General features: G+C 39.0%; 1 protein-coding gene across 4 annotated transcripts in view; it reads right to left on the bottom strand.

Moving 5' to 3' along the window:
- mink1 (misshapen-like kinase 1) overlaps positions 1-24,903 on the bottom strand; it is a 30,061-nt gene extending 5,158 nt beyond the window's left edge. The window contains exons 1-22 of one of the 4 annotated variants that reach the window (XM_016676973.1): positions 23,562-24,903; positions 19,472-19,537; positions 17,883-18,065; positions 17,683-17,793; positions 17,504-17,594; positions 17,296-17,426; positions 17,149-17,203; positions 12,100-12,178; positions 9,770-9,945; positions 9,596-9,665; positions 9,299-9,509; positions 7,886-7,993; positions 7,213-7,299; positions 5,633-5,806; positions 5,370-5,540; positions 4,815-5,081; positions 4,599-4,678; positions 4,394-4,497; positions 4,141-4,232; positions 2,695-2,718; positions 2,218-2,366; positions 714-831 (exon numbers count right to left, since the gene is read on the bottom strand). In XM_016676973.1, coding sequence (XP_016532459.1) covers positions 714-831; positions 2,218-2,366; positions 2,695-2,718; positions 4,141-4,232; positions 4,394-4,497; positions 4,599-4,678; positions 4,815-5,081; positions 5,370-5,540; positions 5,633-5,806; positions 7,213-7,299; positions 7,886-7,993; positions 9,299-9,509; positions 9,596-9,665; positions 9,770-9,945; positions 12,100-12,178; positions 17,149-17,203; positions 17,296-17,426; positions 17,504-17,594; positions 17,683-17,793; positions 17,883-18,065; positions 19,472-19,537; positions 23,562-23,618 — 2,604 coding nt within the window. In that variant the 5' untranslated portion in view covers positions 23,619-24,903. The remainder of the gene's footprint in view (positions 1-713; positions 832-2,217; positions 2,367-2,694; positions 2,719-4,140; positions 4,233-4,393; positions 4,498-4,598; positions 4,679-4,814; positions 5,082-5,369; positions 5,541-5,632; positions 5,807-7,212; positions 7,300-7,885; positions 7,994-9,298; positions 9,510-9,595; positions 9,666-9,769; positions 9,946-12,099; positions 12,179-17,148; positions 17,204-17,295; positions 17,427-17,503; positions 17,595-17,682; positions 17,794-17,882; positions 18,066-19,471; positions 19,538-23,561) is intronic. The other 3 variants (XM_016676976.1, XM_016676974.1, XM_007563154.2) reach the window with 3 other exon arrangements.
- Positions 24,904-25,584: the final 681 nt, after the last annotated feature.

Here is a 25,584-nt window from a genome sequence, read left to right as displayed (position 1 = left end):
AATCAATGATTTTCCATTTCCTGTAGTTATAAATTTGACATGAAATATGGTACATGAAAGCCACTAGGCTGGGCGAGGACTCGTGCATCTTGCCATTACGAACAGTGAGCGAGATGCAAAGGTGGAAAAGAATAACCCGGGAAGCAAAGAGTGACTTCCTGTGGTCCAAAAGTGTCCATAGCAACACTTACACACAATCTACACGGCAAGCAGTTGTCGAGAAGAAGCTACAGGGAATTTAACTGGAACTGCGTGCTTCAGTCAGATGAGACCAAGTCTCAACTATGGTAACAAATGCTGCAGGCCTGTTTCTATTTTAAAACGCCCGGGAGCCTTGATTGAGTGCAAGCTCTTTCAAACGCCAGGATGTTAAAAAAGAAAACATTGTGAACTCAGCTTGTAAGCTGAAAATGTGCCGTCATGGAGCATTTCAGAAAAAATGTTGCAAAACATAAAACCAAATCAACAGAAATCCCCAGATCTAATAAAACCTGTAGGATGAGGCCATTACATCTGATAAACAGTAGCACTCTGGAGCTCAGGGCGATATGAAGGAGTTTGACAAAAGTTTAAAATGCCTGTTTAGAAAGAAATGACAGCAAAACAAATCCAGTAGTTTTTCTTACAGTTTCTAAACATGGTCAGTTTTGCACTGGTGAAAAAAGAAACACAACGATGCATTTTAAACGCCGTTACATGTAGAGGTGACTCACTCTCTGAACCAGCATGGTCTGATCCCCGTATCCTCCAGCTTGCTCTCCCTCTCCCACCTCGCCCTCATCTTCATGAACCACCATGGTGTTGACTGAATCACTGTCTGCATCTCTGTGGCTGGATAAAAGAGAAAACACGATCAGGAAGATATGAAGCCGGAAGCTAAATGAATATAATTACCATAAAATAGACATGTCCTGAACAGGATGCACCATCCTCCTTCCTGTTTAGAGTAATTTAAGAATTACTGAATTGCTGATTAACGTGCCAGTCCTGCTGAAGTCTCTTGTGCTCATTTTTCTTACATATTTTGTCCCAACCAGACTTTCTGCAGGAGAGTGAAAATGTGCTGCATCAACTCTGCTAACAAGTCGTCATTCTAAACATGCAGGGCTGTCCCTTTTGTTTCTGATGATGCATTGGCTTTGAATACACTCCTCCAGTCTTCACTGAACTCAAGTCTTGCTTCTGCTGAAGACTGTTTTTTTATCTGGAGGATTTCACCGAGGTGTTAAGCTGCCATTAGGATATTTTTTCTCTGGTTTGACATGACTGAATTTTTCAGCTCGTTATGTGCAGAAAAGGTAAATTCAACACTTGCTTTAAAACCAATTAAAAAAAAGAAAAGAAAAAAAAAAATAGCAGGCAATTCTACAAAATAAGTATTTACATACATGCTGGCGTTTGCACAATTACCTTCTCTGGTTTTACTCATTTTTAAAGAACATTTCAGCTGCTATTGTACATCTGCCTTTCTGACAATATAATGCTTTGTAAATAGTCTGTCTTTTTCTATTTTCAATACACTGAATGCACATTATGCACAGAAAGTGATCTGACTCAGCTGCACATCCTTTGGACAGCAAGTTAAATATTTTTATTTCTAATAACTGCATAGTATTTTCTGTTTTGTTACTCTTTTATAGTATTAACATCATCTTTACTATCATTAAACATTATTGAATGTTATTGTTAATCTCGCTTTTTAACACCAAGAATTTTTTGTGTCAACCTTCACACCTGATGCTGCCGTTACACCTGAATTGTTCCTTTGCAGGACAATAGTGGTTGTTTCCATTTCATTTTCTGCATAGCTCTCTCCTACAGCAACAACTGTCTGTGGAAATTTAAATGCAGCTTGCAGAGCAGACACATGACACAACCATACTGGAATCTTGCAACTGTACTTTCAAAGTCATTGTAGAAGGTGAAAAATAGTTTGATTCTCAAGGAAAACCAGCATTTTTTGATCAACCAAACATGTGCAAGGTCAGCTTTGGAAGCCGTGTTCACAGAAAGGTTTAGATCTACTAAAAGTCACAATTAGTAGCTCTACTGGTGTATCTGGTATTAAGTTTAGTAAAGGACTTCAAAACGGATCATTAAAATTTTTTTTTACTTTGAGCAACACCCAGAGATGTTACCTGGGAAGAGATGGAAACATCCCTAGCAGTCTGTGGCGTCTTGAATAATCAGAACTGTTTGTGTTAACACTTTCATTACCGATCAGTCGGGCTCTCCTCCTCTGGTCCCTCGCCGCTCTCGCTTTCTTCACTACTCTCGCTGCTCTCTGAAGATGAGGAGTAATCATTGGCCTTGACAGGGGGACGCGGAGGCTCCTCGGCACGCTCCTTAGCGTAGAGCCCATGGTCCTGCACACACAGACGTCACAATTTACTTACAAAAGGCACTTAAAACAAGAGTCTAGCAAGAAACAAACAAGCAAACACACACATGCTCACACGACAGTGATCGATGTGTGAAAAGAAAACTGACATCACAGGATCAACAACAACAAAAACAAAAGTTGAGAAAATAAATCAGAGTACCAGAACATGCCATTAGGATCGCAATATTACAGTTGATGAAGAAAAACGTCGGCCATTTAATCAAATCTGCATGAACATTAAAAAGTGGAGGAAAACAAATGCATGCATAACTTCCAAGCCTTGCTCAACACACGGACACAGTGCTACTAACCTCCCCTATAGCCCTCTTGTAGCTCTGCACATTCGAAGTCAACAAACAAGAGAGTTAAGAAGATGAGAAATGTGACAGCAAAGGTGTCCACTGTGTAAAAGCAAGCACTCCTTTCTCTCATGGTCCTCACTGTTGGCTTCATCAGTCTGAGAATGCTAAAGCATTGATTCATTCAGACAGTATTACACAAAGTACTTTCTGTAACGCTGTCCTTCAAAGCATGTTCTTCCACCCAACAGGAATGTCACACTGCATGTAGAGTGTATAGCTGGATTTCCAGAAATAAAAACTGTATGTCAATGTACACGTGGTTAGCTTTATATTCATGTAGCACAAACTACAGTTGATCAGATGCAGCATAAGATGAACCTGAGAAAACCATGCAGGAGAAAAGTTGGAAGAGATGTTTAATATTTTAACATTTGCCGAAACACATGAGTGTACACGTGTTCCTAGACTTAAATGTTACATCAAAGCATTAGCAACCGTTTAAGACTAGCACTGGGGTTAAATTAATGGCAGTTTGTGCCTGAAAGGGCATTTTTAATTGTGAGTTTCCCTTAGACTTACTTTAAGCAACTGGTGAATTTCCAATACAAGTAAAATGTCTAACTTTGTGTTGTGACTGCTCGTCAATGGCAGCGGTCTTTCAGTTGCATTAACATTAGGAGTGTAACGGTACGGGCATTCCTACTGGAAATATCGCGTACAACACACGCCTACCGAACAAAGACAACGCCGCTTTATACCTCCACACATGCAGAATGTTTGAGGTGAACTAAGCACGCAGTGCATTGTTGTATAAAAAGTGACACCAACATTAAACAGAGGACTTCCAGCTGTCCCTAAGCTCTACCACGTGGTAACGTTAAGGTTCCTCATGCAGCTTCAATGTAGAGAGAAAAATAAACTGGAGCAAAAGTTTGTCAGGGTCCGGATTTTTCAACAGGAATAAGACGCATCGCTCATTCGGCACTTCAATGATTTACTCATCTGAAGGTAAATTTCACTGAAACATGAAAAAAATGTGCTAAAGATAAAATCTAGCTGCCCAACCAGAATCAAATGCTGCACAGCAGCCACAACACGCTGCTACTGTCCTGACTGGGCCTCTGACCAGAGGTGATGTCTGAACAGCTGAGCTATTTTGTCTATTATATTCGAGAATAAAAAAAGTATTTAAATTCCTTAAGGAGTTTCATTAAAAAACATATAAACAACATCGATCTTCTCAAGTTACCAGTTCTAAAAACACATTTCCAGTCAGTTGCAAAGGCCACTTTTTGCTTTGCTTGCTTGAAGCTAACCGTTTTGCTACCATGTGCCGTTACAACCCTAGTTTAGCACAGTTGTGTTAAACAATCAACACAGTTTCATAAGCAAGTAATTTGAAAAATAGTTAATGTGATGCAGCTGAAGAGCAAACAAAACAAAAAGAAGACGTACAGCAGGTCGCCCAGGACGAGAGGATGTACGGGATTCCCCCGGCTTGTGGCGACTTTCATGGGAGAGTATTGGTGAATCCATTTTGGAGGTACCTGACGAGGAATATAGAGGCGTCAGGGTCCCTCGCAAACCTGCATCCATGCAACTTCAACTGTTTCACATTTTCTCATGCAAAACTTCAGTGTATTTTATTAAGATTTTATGTGATAAAACTTATTGGTGGTCGGCCACGTTTGCAGCACTGAGGACTCACTGAGGATGCGGTGCCTCTCTAGAGAGCCCGTTTGGGGAAGACCAGATATGATGCTCATACTGTCTCCTCTCTCCCAGCGATCATTGCGGCTGAGATCTGGATTGCTGCCATGAAGGTAATCTAAAGTTAATAACTCTAACCGTAGATTACAATGATCTAATTTGCAAAAAAAATAAATAAAAAATACATATATTGTCATCAGTACCTGGCTCTTACTGGATGCCTAATGCCAGAGGTAAGGTTGGTGTTAAGAGCCGTGGCAATGGACGCAGTTCTCTGAGGAATCTGACAGCAACAGCAAGATGTGTTTTTAGTTTCCCAAAACAAAACAAAAACAAAGTTTAAAAAGAGACCTTTGGAGTTTTTAATATATTCTGTTTGATTCTCCAAAGCTAGATGAAGTTCAGGTATTGGATTTTACCTTGGGTGGGAGCTCTACATCTGGCAGCCGAATCCAGGGGCCGCGATCCTCCCTGATCTGATGCAACTGCGGCCCCGGGGTTTCAGAAGTGGGATCAGAGTTCTGACGTACAAGCTCTCTGGAGTGGATGGGGCGGGGCGTGGGGGCGAGGGAGGGGTCCTGGGTGGGGAAGGCGGACATGTTCTTAGTTGGCTGGTCACAGAGGGACTGAGAGCGAGGGACAGGGGCAGCGTACGGCTTCAGTGGAACCAAGTGAGCCATCTGGAACTGCAGAGGGCAGGAGCAGCAGAACGCCAGGCGGGAGCAGCAGCCAAATGCAAGGAGCAGCACCCAAGATAGTCCAAGATGTAGGTCAAAGTGAAGAGAAGTGCATAGACGGGGTTGGTAGAAAGTATCAAGTTTTAATGGGAAAACAGAAAGATGTGAAGAGAAAAAGAGAGTAAAGACAGAAAAGCATGAGTAAAGCAGCCCAGATATCAAGCATAAGGCAGTCAAGACTGAGAAATATTAGTGCTTCTGCGAGGTTTTCTTAAACCACATATTTAAGCCACACACCTTTCCTTGACCACCTTGGGGTTCAACTGGCCTCTGCATTGGAGGCGTTTGTGCAGACTGAACCATTCCCGACTGGCTGATGGAGTCCGAGCGCGACTGGATGGCAGTGTCAGAGACGGTGGTGCAGATTTTCGGTGACCCTTGTCTGTTTAGTTTACTTCGCTCCTCCACCTGGAGTAAAGAAAACGAGAGATTTGACTTGGAGAACAGAGTCTTTTCAGGCGGCATGCTAACACTTTAAAAAAAAAAACAGACGCCCCAACCTCTCGGGCCCAGGTGGGTTTGTTGTTGGGCTCCAGGTTTTTGTTATAGTGATAAAGCTGGGGCTTCTTTTCCTGCTGCTGCTGCAGAGACACCAGGTAGGCATGCTCCTGCTGCAGCTGCCTCTGCAGCCGCTCCGACTGCCGCTGCTCCTCCAGCTGCTTTCGCTTATACTCCTGAGGAAGGCGAGGCATAGCAGTCAAGACGAGGCATACTTCGAACTACATACATGCAAACCTCGAGCTTTCACCAAACTGAAACAAAGGCCAACGTTTTGCAAATCAGGAATGTGATGGCTCCCATTTTGCGATATGAATTACAGTATCTGTTGGTAATGTTTGTGAGAGTCCATTAACTTATCGTGAGTTGGAAGCTAGTTTGATAGCTAAAAGCAACAACAGAAATATAAAAGCTCCAGAGCTTTGGGTGAAAATGAGCACTTTAAAGTTGAAACATTGAAATTCTCCAACTGCTTTTTTTGCCTCATCAAGGAACTATAAAAGTACAGGGCACATTTATATTCTTACATAAGGTAGTATGCACAGGCTTGTTTTGGGAATCATAATATTCATATATTCACTTTATTTGTGTAAAGTGTGCTTCTTGTTTTCAATTGATTATTTCAGCATGAGTATCGCAGATACTTCAGAAAAAAAAATTAATTTAAGAAGCATTTATTAAAGTGTGTGCCATGGCAGCCTTAACATCTCAGTCACAGATCTAAAGTGTCCAGTACTCCCATCTTGTTTTCCTTTTCTTTCAAAATTCAACACAAAAGGCCACTTTTAATAACTGCTGTTCTTTTGAGGACAAACATTAGTGAACTTTGAGATAATCTTGACATCATTCTCCTACTGGAAGGTCTAATGACAGCTAAACTTTGGACTCCTTTACAGAGTAGATTACATTTCTAGACTATTTCCTGTGCCAGATGTAGCAAAGCTGTCCCACAGCATCATGGAGCCACCGTCAGGCTGTGCCTAAACACACAGCTAATGTCTATTCCAGAGAATGAATCGTTTTGGGACTGTACTATCTCCAATCAGCCCTGCAGAGTGTTGAATTTAGATTAAATTCTGGTAATTTAATTACCAAGTTGTTCTTCTGTGATCCGTTTGTTGCAAAAGCACCTGAAATGTTTAGATTATTGCTTGTTTTGTAGTGGAGGACTCAATAATTTCCGGTACAACTTGATATGCATCAGCCACATGCGTACTGTCGCTTTTGACTAATGTTCTTTCTAAACTGAAACAAAGATTCATTTTTAATGACAACAACTCCTACGCACCACAATAGCAATCTGAAGACAGAGATGCAGAGACGGTAGCACTTCTAAATGAAGCAAAAGATACTTAATAACCGAAAATGGACAAACCTCTTCAGAAGATTTGCCGTCTTTTGAAATAGACAGCAAAACTGCTATTTCAAAAGTCTTTTTGAAATAGACAGCAGTTTTGACATAAATGGAAGCAAACCACACCAACACAGAAGTTCATTTAAGTTTTAATAACTTGAAGTAATATAGAAGAAAATGTCTGCAAGCAAATGAGGAAGTGATTAAGCATTGGTAAGGACTAGTTACCATAAGCAGCGCCTGCTCCTGAAGCAACTGCTGCTGAAGGATTTCTAGCTGCCGCTGCTCTTCTTCTAACTTGTGCCTGATAAACTCCTGCAGCGAGGTAAGAGGGCACAGAGGAAAGGTGGTGGCACAAGAGAAGGAAATGATGTGGGAGAGGAATGGAAGATAAACACAGATAGAAGGTTACGCAATATCATTCCAGCAAGCAAAAAGCAAGAGATGTTTTGATAAAAGTCAAAGATTCTGCTGATTATTTTAGCAGGAAAGCTGCTGCTGCTGCTGCTGCTGCTGAGGCTTTGTGGATAAAAGATACAGATTATATGAAATGTATAGTTATGAGCACTACACATACAACGTGATAAGCCACAAGGCGATAAATCATTCAGATATTTAGGAGGTCAGTGTGAATTTGGTGAAGTTTGCAACACTAAAGGATGATCTTGCTCTGATGCCAGACTCTGATGCCGCCGAGGATAGACTGGAAATGGAGAGACGCAGAGAGCTCACCCACAGAAATCTCATCTCTGAGTAAATACACTAATTTAGATCCCTGCTGCTATGGCAACCCTCTCACGGAATTTCACCACCAGTGCAACTAGCGCAGCGCCGCCGGCAGACACGCCCACCCCTCTCCTGATTGGCCGGGCGCAGCTCTGCTTCTGCTGCGGTTGGTTACCTGCTCCCTCTCTGCCAGCCTCCTGTCTTCCTCCCGTCTCATATCGTCGAGTCTCCGGTGGGGGCCTTTTTCTTGCTGCCTCACCATCTCTCGCTCTTTTCTCTGTTGCTGGGAGAGAGGCGACAGGAAGGAGAGAAATGAGCAGAGGGGTTATGCTTGCACAGATGAATTGGACTGCTTAGGGAAAAAAAATCTCTACTGTAAAGAGTTGGAGGAAAAATGAATAGGAGAACTGACTCACCTTTACAAACGTCTTTTAGTAAAACCACATGACTTGTTCTTTCTTGCGCTGACCTTTGACATGCCTCCTTGCTGCTCATAGCTTTACACGTGCATCACAGTAACTTAGAATACATTTTATTTGAATAATTTAAAAATGAATCAGCATTCATTAAAAAAAAACCTATGCATCCATCACGTGACTAAGTTAAAAAAGTAAAATAATATTACCTTTTGCTCCCCAACGCCGCCCACTTACTATGTATATTTTTTATTTTATTTTAATTGTTTTTATTTTATTAATTTGTATTCATTTTTCCCCTCTTTCCTGTCATGTCTGCATGGTGGTTTATGTTTACTTTTAAAAAAATCAGAGAAATTATTTAAGTTTCACAAATGCATGTAATGTGAATAAATGAATAATCTCCTGATAAATTAAAAATTATGCATTTCAAGCATTTGTTTCTCATCTTCATTATTATAGCTTACAGTTAATGAAAACACAAATTAAATTAGAATATTAGATAAACTATAATACTTGGTCAGAGCTCTTTATGGATTAACAACATGTCAACATTTTAAAACAAAGTTATACTTGACTAGTAATTTAATCATGGAGGCTTTATTGACTTTTAAAAGGTAGATTAGTTAAAGTGTCTTCAGCTTGACCAGTGATGTTATTTCTACTGACAGTAAATTATTAATGGCAACCATATATAAATAAAAAAAGTGTTGGCAAACAATGCTGATGTCTTTGTGAGCTCTGATAAAAAGCCAAGAAAATAAGTGAGTAGCAAATGCAGATATACTGTTGAACCTCGTGTTATTAATTAATTAAGTACATTTTTGTAAAATAAATTTTAGCACGCAGAGACCCTTTGAATAGCTGCCTGATTAGATTTTTCTACAAAGTATATTTTCTCAAATCTCAGTACTGCACAGAAATATTCTGATAGTTTTGCTTACAAAGGTCAAAGTTCATGTGTATAGCACATTTTCGGCAACAAGGCAGTTCAAAGTGTTTTACATCACAAAACATCATACAATTATGAAGCATGTAACAGACATTACAAGCAAATACACCTTGTATGTTGACATCTCTAAACAAGTGGGTTCATAGTAAGAAGCCACAGGAATTATCTCAGAACAGAATACGATTTAGTGAAACACTAGAGATACAAAGTTGAACAGTACCTCTTCGAGTCGGCGCCGTTGTTCCTTCTGCTCTTCGATGCGTTTCTGTCGGTCGTGCAGCAGCTGCCTCTTGTGCTCCTCGGGATCTCGGCGCTGGGCGGCCAGTTGGGCTTGCTGCCTCTTGAGGGCCTCCGTGCGCTCCTTGTTCTCCTGCTGCAGCCGCTGGAAGTCCCGCCTCAGGGTGGACTCGCCAGGCACGTTGAGGATGGAACTGATGATCAAAATTAAAATTATGTATGGAGAACATTTGCAAAACTCAGACTGGCAGACTTGAGCAGAAATGATCAAATCAATTACCTTGATTCTCTATCGTCTCCACGGTTTTCATCCTCTTCGTCGCTACCGCTGTACTCATACTCCGTCTCTTCTGCAGAGAGATCAACAATAAAGACAAATTATTTCTGAAGCAAAAACTGCTTCTGAAAACCAATCTAAGATGTACTTTAAGATCCTCCAGTCTCTTGTCTTTACCTTTCTCTCCCCTCTTTTTGCGCGTGCGGTCAATGTGGTCTTTGAGCTGAATTCGGACCTGACGTTCTGTGGGCTGGTCTCTGATGAACGAATGCTTGAGCAGCTGCTCTGTGCTAGGCCGGCTGTGGTACGTCTTGACGAGACAGCCTTCTATAAAGTCGATAAACTTCTTTGACCTGGGAGGACAAGTAAGATCAAAGAATGACGATCCTTTTGGGGACGAGGAAGGGATGGAATAACCAGAATACTGCTCTTTCAACTAAAAGGGGACTGTTGGATCGTCTAGGAATGCGCGTGAGCTCTGGAAACTCCTTTTGGAAAAGTAAAAAAAAATTTTTTTTGCTTTGCAGAAGCACACTAAAGGGGCAAATATATCTTAGGTCCATTAAACAAATATTGAAAGTTTAAAACATAAATCAAAAAAAAAAATCAGAAATGAAACAGAAGCAATAGATAATTTTAAAATTATCTATTGCTTCTCTTAAAAATGGAAAATTAATGCCATTTATGGATGATGTATCAATTGGTTCTGCAAAGTCTAATTGTTTTATGTAGGACTCAGACTTCTTAACAGAAATATGTAGATGTTAGGAAAGATGACGCAGGGAGTTAACAGCCAGACCACCAAGGCAACCAGAGCTAATTTATGTTAGCATTACATCTTCTTTTACTGTGTAGTTTTACTTTGTGCCCACTTTCAGTACAGAGAATCTACTGAAGTCTGTAAATCCCATTAAGCTAATAACCACTTCTACTGCAAATTTAGCCTTGATAATTAGATGTAGCTGCATAATTTTCATCACTTGGATCAGATATGATCCAAGTGATGGAGTGTGTGTTTGACAGATTGTGCAGTCTGATTATATAGCGCTACTTTAGCTCAATTTCCATCCATTACATCTGTAGTTCTCAACTTGACGTTACTTTTAAGGCCAAAACTCAAAAGTCAGTGTCCTCAGATTAACATCATATAATGCAGCTAAGCCCTCTGGAGTAAGACATCAAGTGGAGAAAAGTTAATTTACACAACCAGTGTATTATTTCCTAATGTATACATTTACAGTTTACATTAAGTAGGCTATTCTGGTGGAAACATGCAGACCTATGACTGTACTGATTATCCAACAATAAGAAAACCAGAGAATAAATTATGCATGTGAATGCTACTACAATGTTTTGGTAACATGCTACCAGATGGTTCTGAATAACAGGGAACCTGGGCTCAGTCCAAACTTCTTTCAAATTTCTCCATTTGTCATCTCTCCAAATTACTGATCCCAAACATTTCTCCTGATTTGCACCTCCTTCCTGGAACTATTTAATTACTCTGACGTACAAGCCTGAGCACAACTGAGAAGGAAAGGTTGGAAAATGGCGTATGACCTTTGAACATACAAGAGATCAAGTGGTTGCAATTTACAACTCAGGGTGAAAATGTTGCCAATATGAAAAAAACAACTAAGAGCTGCAACCTGGTAAGAATATCAATATTCATAGATTGTGACAGAGAAGTTCATAGAAACGTCTCTGTGTTTGCACCACTTCTATTTATACATACTGTGTTTATGTAATTAGTCTTTCCACGTGTTGGATGTAGGCATTATAGGATGGAAATGTGACATATGGAATGAGAAATGTACACTTTGGGGTTCTGTATGGGTATTTAAATACTTGAAGCTTTTTGTTTCTTGCCAAACAATTAGCAGGCCTATTTTACATTTAGTGGGACTAATCAAACAAATACTCTGAAATATTCACAACCCAATAGCCATGGCATCCTAATATGTTTTAGTTGATCAGAACAGAGGAGGAAACACTGGAGTCTGGCTCATGTGGGAACACGGTTCCCTTGCTGAAAAGAAAGAGCGAAATAAGAGAGGCAAACACACAGGATTGGACGAACAATGAGAAATTAAGTCTTAAATATCTCTGCACCTTCTTATGCTCGTTTATCTCGAAAGACATTCTGCAAATTATGCAGCGTTTGTTGTACAACTCAGCATCATTTACATTTAATGCCCTTCTCTTCTAATGAGTTTTAGCCAATTAACTGTTGTGTTGCTAAGTGATTGCAAGGCAGGACTGCCTTTTATTATATTGTCATTCTATACCGCTGTCTCCGCTTTCCCATCATTACAATTTACTTTATATGTTGGATTAATTTCAGTTCAAAGACTTGAAACAAATAACTCCACAGTGAAGAAATCTGAAACCACTACGCGCATTAATGCCACCACAACTTTATCTAAGCAGATCTGAACACTCAGTTATATTTGCAAGGAGAAGCAGTCCTCTGCAGAATCTGGAAAAGAAACGCGATTTACACTCACCATTTCTTGGACTTAAGCTTTGGAGGGGGGTTCCTTGGAATCAGAAAGAGGGCCCTCATTGGGTGCATGTCACACAAAGCTACAGAAAAAGAAGATTATAAGACTTAAATCCCTGTTAACCATGCTGAGAGCGAAGGAACAAAGGAGAACACAGAACAAAATACATTTTGTGTTAAACTATTTTCACTCTACATGGTTTGCAAATAACCTTAAAACACCGTTATACGTGATTTTTCTACGCTGAAACAAGGTTACAGCTGTTGTTACCCAATCTTTCATGGTGCCTCAGGCTTATCGTTACACTGAATGTAAGAGCAAGGACTGTGAGTCACTGTGTTCCCAGTGTAGGTAGGCAGCTAAACCTGACTGGTTAGCTTCAGAGTTTCACAGTAAATAGGCTTTTATTATGCAGTCTTTTAGAAACAAGCAACGTGACTGACGCAGCCAAAGGCAATCAGATTTTTTTTTTTTCCCCTCTCGGTTTTTGAAGGGCCACGATAATCCAGAAGAATCCCAGCTAACTTCAGGTGTAATTTTTAAGGAGGGATCAGCCACTGGCTGCAACTTCCTGTCAGCGGAAATGATCCAAATACAGATGTAAGCGCTGAAGGAGTTTTAATACAAACCATGAGAAAAATTCTAATTTTTTAGGACTTTTTGGCCACTTTCTGTTCAGACAATTTACATAATTTACAACTTAAAGTTCAAATTTTAAGTAATTCTAAAAAAAAAAAAAAAAAAAATACATTATCTTATTGACAACTTTAGGGAAAAAATAAGTTCTGTCTAAAACAGTTTAAAAAACAGCTAGCATTAACATCACCAAATTTATTGAGCAAACGTTCCATTTATTTTATACTATAAACCAATACAGAATATCACATCATGTAAAGCTGAAAGAAAATGAAACATGGTTTCCACATTTTATATACAAATGAAAATCTAAAGTAACGTATGCCGTGCATTGTATTTAACTCCCTTTACTCTGATAGCCCTAAATAAAATCCACTGCAACCAATTGCCTTCTGAGGTCTGAGTCTTGTGTTGGATTGGTCCAGTCAAAGTCCTAGATTCAACTGAGAGACAATAGCCTAATAAACTAAGCCTTAAAACTGTATATTCACAGCAGCATCAACAAAATCTGAGCAATATTTTTAACCACTTCTTAATAATGCATTAATTGATTATTACGCTTGTTGGAAAAATCCTAGTAAAATATATTAAAATCTATGGTTGCAATATGTCAAAAACAACAACTTTGTGGGGCATGAATACTTTTGCAAGAAGCTGTAAACTGTGCTACCACAGTCATTTCTGCCTCCTCCTCTCCAAGTAAGAGATATTCTACAATAGCTGAATATTCTGTCATATTCAGCTCAAACTGTGACCTCGCTACAGTTAACTAAATACTTTTACTGCACTTGTTTTGTGTTTAGAAACATGCATATGTGAATGCGAGAGACATGAGTGAGTCTTAAAGCAATCAGTGGCTTTGAAGCCATCTTAAGTTTATAAACTCCAATATTTAAACTATGTACATGTCTTCTTTGAATTGTCATATAAATTTACCATGTTGGTCTTCATACTTATTACATTAGATTACATTCTTTTTTTGAGTGACAGGTTGAGAGGTGCAGGTCAGTCTGGCCTCTGATGCTGCTTTAACGGTGCGATACAATCACAAAGGGCAACCAAACGGGTTTGATTTTTGTGCAGCTTGTTGTTACTCACTGTAAATTAGACTACACCATGCACGACACAATTAGGCAGAGAGTCGGTCGAATTGGCTAAAATGGACAGAAATTGCACGCCCAGCATAAGTATCATAGAGAATTGCTATGATAATGCATCTCCGGTAAGCACTAGCCTCACTCAGTATAATTTTGTATATTTCTTTATGGTATCAGCAAAACCTTTCACAATAATGTGACTTAAATTACAGCAATGTACCACTGCTATCAAAACGACAAAAAAGAAAGTGCACCATCTTTAGAAAAGGAAAATTTATGCTACAAGCACAAAAAAAAAACAAAAGATATTTGCAAGAGAACTTTGAAGATCGAATGCCGAACTTTTTACACTGAAGCATGAAGTGAGAAGCTGGGAAATGGATTCAGCACATATAATTAAAAAAAGAATGTCATAGAAGGGACCATTTTAACCTACTTCAGCCACTGGAGTGATGGCCTAAGTACATGTTCCATAATTTATAATTGTACCCAAACACCAGCTCGACAGTTGGCCTGTATATCCTGTTGCATGTCACTCATAGCAGCAGTCTGTCGGAGCCATGCGTCTCCATAAACCATAGAAACATTCATAATTTCTCATAAATAACTATAATAAATAGCTTAGTGCACACTCTCAGCTTTAATTTGGATTTAAGATTCAGCCAAATAAAACTCATTACAGGAGTTACTGTAATAACTTTTTCCATTACTAATATTCCACATGCTAGTAATGAAATCATAAAGAAAAACTTTTTTGTGAGATTGGCCTGTAGGTGGAGTACTGCCCAGTTAACACTGGTATCACTGACTAAATCCACCATAAAGACATAAAAACTCGAAGCTCAACTAGACGTTTCACCCTCATCAATACTCAAAAGGAAATATAACAAATAAACTTTAGAGGAAAATATCTAAAAGTCAGTGCAACTCTGAAATAGCACTTTTCAGAAAGATAAAACTAAGATTATCCTGCAGCAGCAGCGTGATGGCATAAGTCTGCATGACTTCCTTGGTCATTCACGTTTATTGAAGCAGCCACATGTAAACAAAGTGCCTCAACACACAACAGCACAAGAGAATCCCTGTTTTTTAAGGAAGCAAAGAAAAGAAGAATTTAGTGGTTCCTAAGTCAATAATTTCATCTTAAAGTGATGAAGGTGCATCCTGCTACAAAAAAACAAGAAAACAAACAAAAACGAAGGAATCTGCATTTAACCAATAATGTAAACAAAGAAAGCAAATTAGGAAAAAAAATACTGCTTTATGTCTTACATATGTCTAAACACTTGGAATCTGTAGTATTTATTTAGGTTTTGTGATCATTTAGTAATCCTCTAATTAAATCTAACAGCACCAGTATGGTCAGTAAGACCTCATCACAATACAAGTGGGTACAATATTTACAGTTGCTAAGAATTCAATATTTGTTGAATTTCAACAAATAAATATATAAATGTCAAATCAGGATCTGGGGTTTGTGACTGAAATAAAAAACCAAGCAGTCCAGCATTGACATGGTAGACCCAAATATTTTATTCCTTTTTGCAAATCCTATTATCATCAGGAACAATGTTACATACGCTTACGACTTTGAGCAGCCCTAATTAAGCAGTTTATCCAGAACAAAGAGGCAGAAATTGTGAAATTTTGTCACCGTCCATATTTTTCTTAAGTTATGCGCCAGGTGTCAAAGTTTTCAGTCCCCAGATTTTCACTGGTGATCACCAGGTGACCTAAGATTTTATTTTGTTAAATAAAATAGCAATTTGTTTTCATTAAATGATTCAGATTCACCAAAACCAAACACAGTCTTTCAAACACATGGTTTAAGTTTATTTAAAATTAAGTAAGTTCATTTTATTTCCACAGAACTTTTCATAAGAATATCAAAAACAAAGTAGTAATGAGAAAAACCAGGTCTTTTTTTTTAGGAAATAAATGGTATTCCTCAGACAGCATACAGTCAAAAACTCACAATCATTTAATATTCCATGATATTAAATGATATCATGGAACCAAAAGTGGGAAAAAAATTAAAGTAGCAATCCCAAAGATAATAGGATTTAAGGCGTGAAAATATAATATATATTTCATCACTGTCAAAACAGTGTCCAGTACTACAAAAGAAGAATCTTAACATCAAATGATAAGGATGCTGTTTTTTCTACTGCCATCCTCCACATATATACACAACTCCCTCTCTGGCCTGTTGCTGCAAGCTGTCAATCAGCTGTGCTAATGGAGGCGACTCCCTTTAGCGCCCTGGGCAAAAAAAGCCAAGTATAATTTATAGACATTTTCCAACAGTATAGTACGAAAACTCAAAGTAACACTAAACTAAATGTTAGCAAAAAGCTGCAGCTGCTGGTCCAGGTCTAATAAACAGTCTACCGAGGCAACTAATCCAAACGTCAGCAGCTTGTCAGGGCACTTTACTGAAAGCATAGCGGAAGGCAAGAAATTAGGTTAATTATAAGTATACCTTTAACTGTAGCAGGTGTTTATTCTATGTAAAAGTTTTCTACTATTTTGTAGATAAATACTTTTGGGGCATAAAACCAAAATCTCACTCAACACACTCAAGTGTTTTCTACCCTCTGATGTAAAAATCTGAATCAGAGCAACTTTCCTGCTGGTGATCATTTGGTAGCGCGATACAATTTAAAGCCATTGTTTCAGAACCGTAACAGAACCAAAACAACAGTGGGTCTGCTGAGGGTTATCACGCCATCAGCCCATCAGATCATCCCATGCCCAACACATTCCATTCCCGGCATGGGAACGGACAGGCCCGGATTTCCACAGCAGTCTTCTGTTAGATTTATTATGATTTGCAGATTAGCTGTTCCATTTCAAAACAAAAATCAAAGGTAACATTTAACCCTTTAAGCCCAGATTAAACAAAACTTCACACAAATCCATCTGAAAACAAGCAACCATTGGTCAAATGTTGCAAAACAAGCTACCACGTTTAACCCAAACATTCTTCACCAAGCGTCTTAGCCTCACTTCACTATTCTCTCAATCTCTGGTTCTGCACCAGATTTCCAGCAGAGAGATCTCCTCATAAACCAGAGAGAGATCTGTGCCATCAGCCTCCACAGGCCAACTGCCAGCTCACAACTGCACTACCTAAATTACAGTGAGTCAGCTGTCCATCTGAAGACACAGACAACAAGGCCGCAAGCACAACACGCACTCATTCATGAGGTCTTCAGAGCTGGCTTTGAAAAAATTATGAAAAATTATCAAATGCTGAATAGATGCACGCAGAATGAAAAAAAAAAAAAATTAAAGTCAATGAAGAAGATTCACTTACGAGGAGCTCCCTCTGCCATCTCGATGGCCGTTATCCCCAAAGACCAAATATCACTCTGTAAAATAAGTGCCATATAGTGCTTCTGGTTAATGTTTTATTTTCACAGCAAGGAAGCACAGATCATAAACGCAGCCTTTCTGCGATTACCCTAAAGTCGTATGTGGAGTCCGGATTCTCGTCACAGGCGATGACCTCAGGCGCCATCCAGTAAGGAGTGCCGATGAAGGTGTTCCTCCGCCCCACAGTCCTGTCCAGCTGGGCACTCACCCCAAAATCAACTGCATTGAGAGGGTTGAGAGCAGTGCAGTGAGACCTACTAAAGCAAAACCAACTCTTTATCTTTATTTCAGCGTACCTAGTTTGACCTCCGCATTCTCCGTTAGCAGCACGTTCTGGCCTTTGATGTCTCTGTGGATAACTTTATGGGCATGGAGGTGAGAAAGGCCCTGTTTGCAAACAAAGAAGTCAACCACAGTCAGTGAAGGAAAAGGCTGCTGGATAATTGATCCGACAGTCAAAACTACAGTTTCTCACCCTTAAGATCTCTCTGCAGATGTAAGCAATCCAGTCCTCCTTCAGAGAGCTGCCTTTAGTGTTCTTCACTAGGTCAGTCACTGATCCGGCTCCACAAAACTCCATCACCAGCTGTTCAAAGGCAAACACGCTTAACGAGAGCATGATTAATGACAAAAGCTCTCATAATGTCATTGGACCAGATACAAACATAAACAGACCCAAAGTTGATCGTCGTGTCCTGGCGGGCTCTTCTTCACAAAGGCACCGTAGTACGTGGCTATGTTGCGGTGGTGGCTGTATTTCTTCAGCATGTTGATCTCTGCTTTGATCTCTTCCTCTTCCTCCTCCGTCACATCCATCACTTTGATGGCGGCCAGTTGGCCCGTCTTCACATGACGGCCCTGTTAAAGAACAAGTTGGATCCATTAGCGCATTCTGCAGTTGTGCCTGGAGATCGGGGGTGCACCGGTTGCATTTTTCTGGCCGATCGCCAATCTTTAAAAAGTCTAAACTGCCCATCCTGGTTTTGGCCGATTGCTTTGACTGAAACGCTAACTAGCAACGTGGGGAGACGATTGTAAACAGCAGACGTGCAGACCTGATCTGGTGGGTCGGTCTGTGAGTCAAACCTCTCTCACAGGAGAGCAAAAGAGAATATAGGGGAAATTTTAGACTGCTGCCAAGGTAGATAAGATCACTGGATAAGACTGGCTTCACATTTAAGTACTGGCCGATCACCAACCTTCCAAAATTAAGGTAATGAAGGCCAATTTATCAGTGCATCACTACTTAAGATCACCTGACAGCTTGCATTGCCTCTCGTTCCATGGCAGAAAGAGGCTGATAATGTTATAAGACTGAATTTCAACAACAACGGGGGTAAAAGGTAACTTTTCAATCTTCAGTAAGCTGCATCTGCAGTTTGAGGGAACAGTGGTGTCTGTTCTATATCCTTTGCTATCCTTTGTTATGTAAATATTTTTTTTGTTTAAATTGAGACTTGTTTAACATTTGTTATCAATGCATTATTTTTATCATGCAAATTAGTAATATCAGCTTCAAGAATCGGCTTTAAAAACATCGGCAGTATTTATTAGGGATCGGTTGAAAAAAACAACAACAATTGGTTAAAAATCCTCATTCGTCTCTAATGTGAATGACCAAGAACTTTGGAAGAGAAAGAAAGTCACACAGATCCTCCACCATGATTAATAGTGGGGAAGTAAGTGGTTTTCCCCCAATAATTTGCTAAAAATCAGATTCACTTAAGAGTTTTTGTTCCCAAGAAAACTACATCTATTTGTTAAAAGCATCCAGTTCCAGTTAAAGTCCAAGTGGAGTTAATCAAAAACTCCACATTTCAACTTTTAATGGCAACACAAAAATCACATTTCCCTGACATGGCTCCAATAGTTGTGACGGAGACTTGGCAACCCCAAAATGCTACTCTCTTCTGTTGTTCTTCAACAGCGAGAATTGGAGATCTTTGTCTTTTAAAATTTTTTACCATCTCATTTACTGTAGATGGTTGTAGATCCTCCTCTAGCCTTAGTGATCAATGGGTTAAAAAAAAAAAGTGTCTCTGTGCAACGTCTTATTATACCCCAGAAAAACGGAAAGTCGTAGGTTGCCAATTTAAGTTCCTAGAGTTTTCTGATCAACCTAAATGAGTAAAGTTTTTGTTAAAAAAGTTCCAAATACATTTATTTTTAGAAAGACCATTAATAATACAAATATTTGTGCTTGCTCTGATTATTTCTCTTTTCACACCAGAGGTGCTTGTAAATTCACATGCACAATGGCTCACCTTGTACACTTGCCCATACGTCCCATTGCCGACAACCTCGACCAGCTCAAAGATTCCTGCTGGATCCTTTGGGAAAACGACACATTGGGATCAGAAAAACAACATAATACAAAAAGATTATTAAAAAGTCTCACTGTACGAATAATGTCAACTGAGTTTGCTCTTTTGGTTTCACATACTAGAGAAAATGTTCACTTAAAACAAATAAACTTAGAGTAAACCATGTTTATTTAGTTTTTTTAAGAGGTCCTTCACATGTTGACAGGTTGTGTGCTACCTTGTTACACCCAAGTTTTCTTCAGTAAATAAAGAGTCATCGTCAAAGAAACTCCACTTGTTCTTATAAATGCTTCAATATGGATGCCGTATCCAGTCATAAAAATGACTGGATACGGTACAAGTACGTTTTATAAGTACGTTTTATGGATTTTATAATCTGTGAGTGTGAATACTACCGTAAACTTTGACGTAGATACGTCACTTAACCATGCAGCTCTTTTTATAGCATAAACTGGAATGATATCTGCTCTGTGATTTCAAGCCAATTAAAATTAAACATTCTTCGGCAAAGAGATCCTCTAACTTTTCCGTTCCCACTGATAAGACTTGAATTAGGAAAATACATTTTTAAAAATATAAAAGGAAAGAATCACAGTGCATTCAACTTTTTATAGTGCATGAGACACAAATCTAAATTCTCAGATCAATTTTTCTTCCTTTTCTAGATTTGATCCATGTAAATTTCTGCATTGTACACACAGATCTCACTGACACTAATAACGAGTAGGTTGCTTTGACTAAATTATGCAACCCCCTCACCCTAGAGACAAGGGAAAATGACAAGCAGTTCCACTTTCATGTAATTTCAATATGGCTTTAAGAAGATGTGTGGGTGGTGAGACTGCTGCCTTGGGTTTAAAATGTACACCATGACCTATCCTGCTTTCATCCATCTCCAATCATGGGTCTTCTACCTCCTAAATGAAGATTTTCACTTCAGGGTCAGAGACGGATGTGAAAAACCAAAGTCACAGTTTTGTGAAACATCCAGGAAAAAAAAATACCATGAATTGGGTGTTAAAGGCGATAGCTCATCTAATGTTAAACACTCTGAAGGATCTTATGAATAGGTAAAAGAGGAAGAGATGTGGCATAAAACAGGAGGGAAGAGAATGATGGTATGGAAGGGAATAATATAATGACAGAGTGGGCGATGAGGCAGAGGTGGTAGCTTCACCCACATCCGGCACAGAGAGTGGGATAAGACGAATGAGCCGAAAGAAGGGGAAGGGGAAGGGTACATTTATATTCAAACATTAGCATGAGCAAATCAGCTTTGAAAAAGAAAAAAGAATGAAACAACAATAAGAAAAAGGGAGGGAAATGCGTTCAGCTCGGGTGGCTACAGATAAATGCTCATTATTTCTGGTACATGACATGTTTATTTATTTTTTAAATAATGGAGAAAAATTAAACTGCTTATTCTGCTGTAACATAAAGCTTTGATAAGCTAGCATCAGAGTATTTGGAAGGGGGATGAAGCTCCTAAAGGAAGTAAATATCAAATTTCCTGTACGGTGATCATTTAGCCGACATTCAGGAAAAGAAACAACAAACAGAAAATCTTTACAGATTATCCAGAAAAATAAGGACTAAAGAATGTTACAGCTATTCTCCAGTCATTAGACTTGGACACAAAGGCTGAAAACGTGCTTAATTACAACAAATGCATAATATTTTTTCATTTTTCTAAAGCTTAATTCTCTGAGGTTAGGTGTGATTTTTTTTTTTTTTTGATTAGCCGTTATCACATTGTCAAAAATTGTGCTTAAATCTAAAACATAAGAACGTATTTCTAGATTTCTAGCAACAAAAATGAATCAAACTTATGCTCCAATTCAGATTTTCGTCCAGAAGTTCCTAATCCTCAAAATGTAACCAACGATGTCACCTGGAAACACCAATCTCCAGATAAATTAAATCAAATAAATAATCCTGTTCAAATTAATTGTTAAGGAATGTGTGCTGCAAGTCTTTACATAAAAATAATTTAATATTTTTAAATATTATGATCGAGCCACTGAGACGATCGTTGATATTTGACATATTTTAACTACAGTATGTTCTTCCAATGAGGTCACTGTAATAGTAACTGTAATCATGCTAGTGAGCAGAACCGACTCGAAGCTCGAACACAATGCAGACACGTAGCCATGTGTGATTGCATGGGATTCCATGAATCAACAGGTGATGGCAACATCCAAGAAATGCAGCCAAGCACCAACAAATACAACTGATGATAAACATGAAGACTGCCTAACTTTTGTTTCTGATTCAACTCTACATGGCGCCATTACATGGTCAATTTCCAAAATCACAAGAACATTTTCACACTTGTCTCTGGTGGGTGCTGCTGGCCAAGTAGAATTTGGTGATAAAACCTTACAATAAAAATGGAAGCACAGAGAACAGATAAAGTTCAAGGAGTACTTTAGTGACTGAAGCAGCAAGTGGACCTAAACATCTTCTACCAATAGTAATATATAAAAGGAAAAGGAAATTAATTTCTAGATCTAAGAAGCAGTGTGGAAGAACCTCGTTTTTTTTCCCCCAATTGTCTGTTTAGCTAGCATCTTGTGGAATATAGTGTCACTTGATGCCTTTGCACCAGTTAATGGAAGAGATTTGATTTTAAATGGATTTGTTTTTGAAGAACAGCATCACTCCGATGGACATGCAGGGATGTTAGAACGAATCCTTTTGTTCACACAAAAGCATCTGGGGATGCAGAACACCGAAAAGTAATAAAGAGGAAGGTCAAATATGATCTGTATCATATTTGGTAATTCTCTACCTTTTGTCTAATGTCCATACATTTGCAGCTTCATGGCGTCCTAAAGCCAATATCAGTGTACCTGCCTCTAGACTCATTTCACATACAAAATAAACATACCTCTATGCAAAATGTAGCAAAGCTATATTATTTTTATAGTGAACAACAAAGTATGGGCATTTCTAACTTCTCTTTATCAGAGTCACTAAACCCCATTTAAATCAGTATTTTTATTTTTTGCATGAATGTGAATTCTAAGCACATTACATACATTTTCAACATGGTTATTACTTTTTCAAAAGCTTAACATTCAGCTATTTTGAACATTGAAAATTGGTTTCAATGCAACAGTCCATGTGGACAAACAAAGATGAGGCGTTCAAATCTCAAAACACTGTACCAAATGCCAGAGACGGTGAGGGTAAAACATCATTTTTAGAGTATGTTTTGATGCATGTCACAAAGTGGATGGAGTAATGAAATAAACTACTGCCTCCAAATTATTTAACTTCAACTCAAATTAACTGCTAGCTTGAACACAAATGGGTGTTTCAGGAGAACATCAAATGAGTTTTTGAATGGATAAAGTAGGCTAGCATTAAACTTTGTAGTGATTTATTTCTATCACAAACCTAACAAAAATGTGTAAATTAAGCAAAGTAAAGAAAGACAACTAAAAGCTAGTAAAGTCACTAAAGAAACCCTGCCAGTGGTCAAATATCAAGCCAGAGAATGTTGTTGTTTATCATGAAAAGAAGGATGTGGTGGTACTTATGGCATTTGTCACTAAAAGTCTGCCTGGGACAAGAAAAGTGCCTAAAAATACAACTTAAAAAAAAAAAAGAAAAAAAGAAATCTCACTCTCAAATCAATTGAAATCCTTACAATGTCCTTGACAATATGGTTCAAGATTGGATGATTATAGAGAAAACATGCCTTTAAAAACCGATAGAAAATTGTTTAAAGTATTAGGAAGCAGGCATGGAATAAGAGAGTATAAGATTTTGATAAATCAGAAGATACATTTTGCAGTGATTTGTGGTTGTAAACATCCCAGCTGCCCACAGCACACAGAGCCCGGGGGGAGTTGGGGGGTGTTGGTTTGATTTAAGTTTGTTGCGTGGGTGCAACATGATTGTGCTTGTGTCAGAGGAAAACTCAAAAATGACATAACATCTAAAGAGACTGCTGCGACTGTAACAAGGCTAAATTACTGCACCTTGCAATAATTGCAATAATGATAGTAATAATACTCACCCTGAGAGCTGCGAGGTCTATGTCATCCAGGCTTCGTGTGGGGGCGTTTTCAGACATAGCTGGCCAAACTTATGACGTTAGCTAACAAGTTAGCCACTTATTACACAAGAAGAACTTTGACAGGAAGAAATAAATGGCTGCCCACGAGCCTAATCTATCAATATCATACAGGAAAACTGATTTTATATATCAACGCGGAACACTTCAATATAGCAAGTCCATCCCAGGGGCTGCTTCAGACGCACCCAGCAGGCTAGCTCACGTCAACTCTGCCCGAGAGCTGTAATGTTTTCCGCAGCTGATTTAGAAAAATGTCAGCTAGAAATTCTGATTGAAACACAACGAATGTAAAATAAGATTTTTTTTAACAAAATGGCACCGTTCCAGTTCAGCCGGCCATTAGTACCGAGCTAATAACTGGTTGGTTTTAAACGCAGCGCACCTCCAGTGTTGTTGAACACCTTACTGCGTTCATTTTGACAAGAAGACGCCGCGTCTCTGCTGCTGTAAAACATCCCTAGTAATAATATGTCTGTTAAAATTATGCAAGCAGAGAAAATAAGAAAAAAAAACTCCTACCCGATTTTGACGGAAGAGCACTATTTAATTGTGCTGACAATTAATATATAAAAGAAATTTGCGGGCTTGTTCAACGCAGTGGTTGTTTTTTAAGAAGAACGCAACGTCTGTGATGTGATGGCGTCCGGGTCCGTCCGCACCAGAACCGAACGTCAAACTGGCGCTGGCTGCCTTACATGAACGGAATACTGCAGTTAAATCCAAGCCGAACAATTTGACTTAAAAGACTGGGGGGAAAAAAGTAGCTCCCACTGTTTCTTCGTGTCAAACTTTATACGACGACTAAAAATAATAATAATAATAATAAACACCCCACTTTTTCAAGCCGACCGCAAAGTAATCAGAGTACTGACTCAGGTGTGTGCCTTTAATCAACCCGCAGCTAACGTAGCAGAGCTAGCAAGCTTTTTCCCCAGGATAAACTTTCCTTCTCAGTCCATATTTTTTCTGTGTTGACAGTCGCGCCTAGCACTGCCAACCTTCCGGAGGAAAACACAGGCAGGCTCTAGGTCCGTAACACTTAAAAGACTGCAGCCATCCGTTCGCTAAACTTAAAGGCTACTGTCGTCTCCTCCAGCGTCCAGCTCGGTCGAAACTGCAGTCCAATGGTACCAGGTACGGCGTAGCTTCTACCTGCGAAACTTGTTATTTCGCCATGTTTTGACTCCTAAGTCCAGCCTCCTACTTCCAGCCTTTAATGTAATGACGATTGGCTGCACACAGCACTCCTCAAGTGTTTTCTGCTCCAGAAAGGGACTACGGAGCTGCAGTAGGGACAAATTTGTATGGAAAAAAAAAAAGTAAGAGTGGACTTTAACTTCAGATATGTCTGCTCTGAGCTGCCATGTCGGAGTCATTCATTCAAACTCACCTGAACACACCCTAAAAAGTTAATATGCTGTTCGTTCGTGTTTGGCATTAATAAGTAAACTATGATGAACCCACCCAACTCTACAATTTTAAAGCAACATACCAGACTTCTTTGTAATTCAGTTAAACTGACTTTCGATTTGTCACTTAGAACGCAATGTCCTAGTTGGTCAATTTGTTTAGTTGGAAATAATTTGAGAATGAAGATAAAATCTACTGTCCTAAAAATAGCTTTCCAGGTTTCTGATGACATCACATAAGGCAAACAGGTGTAGGAGTATAAGCACAGAATAGCCCTACGTGGGCCTTTTTCTGTACATCTGAAGTCTTGTCCCATAAGTTGTTTTTCACCGCAAAGAAAAAAATAGTTAATAAAACAATTAAGTATTAAGTAAATAAAAACCATGCCAATTTAGTACCTAAACAGTAAGAAAAAATTTCCATTGTTCAACAATAAGAACGGTGGAAATGTAAAGTAGCGTAAAGCCACTGTACTGGAAAAACAAACGATTTCAAAAGGAACACAGTCTTTACTTATTTGATGAGCATAGAATATGCACTAAATGGTAAAAAA

This window comes from Poecilia formosa, unplaced genomic scaffold (assembly GCF_000485575.1).
Source record: "Poecilia formosa unplaced genomic scaffold, Poecilia_formosa-5.1.2 Scaffold145, whole genome shotgun sequence".
In the NCBI taxonomy this organism is placed as follows: Eukaryota; Metazoa; Chordata; class Actinopteri; order Cyprinodontiformes; family Poeciliidae; genus Poecilia; species Poecilia formosa.
This window is presented reverse-complemented; position numbering and strand designations above follow the sequence as displayed.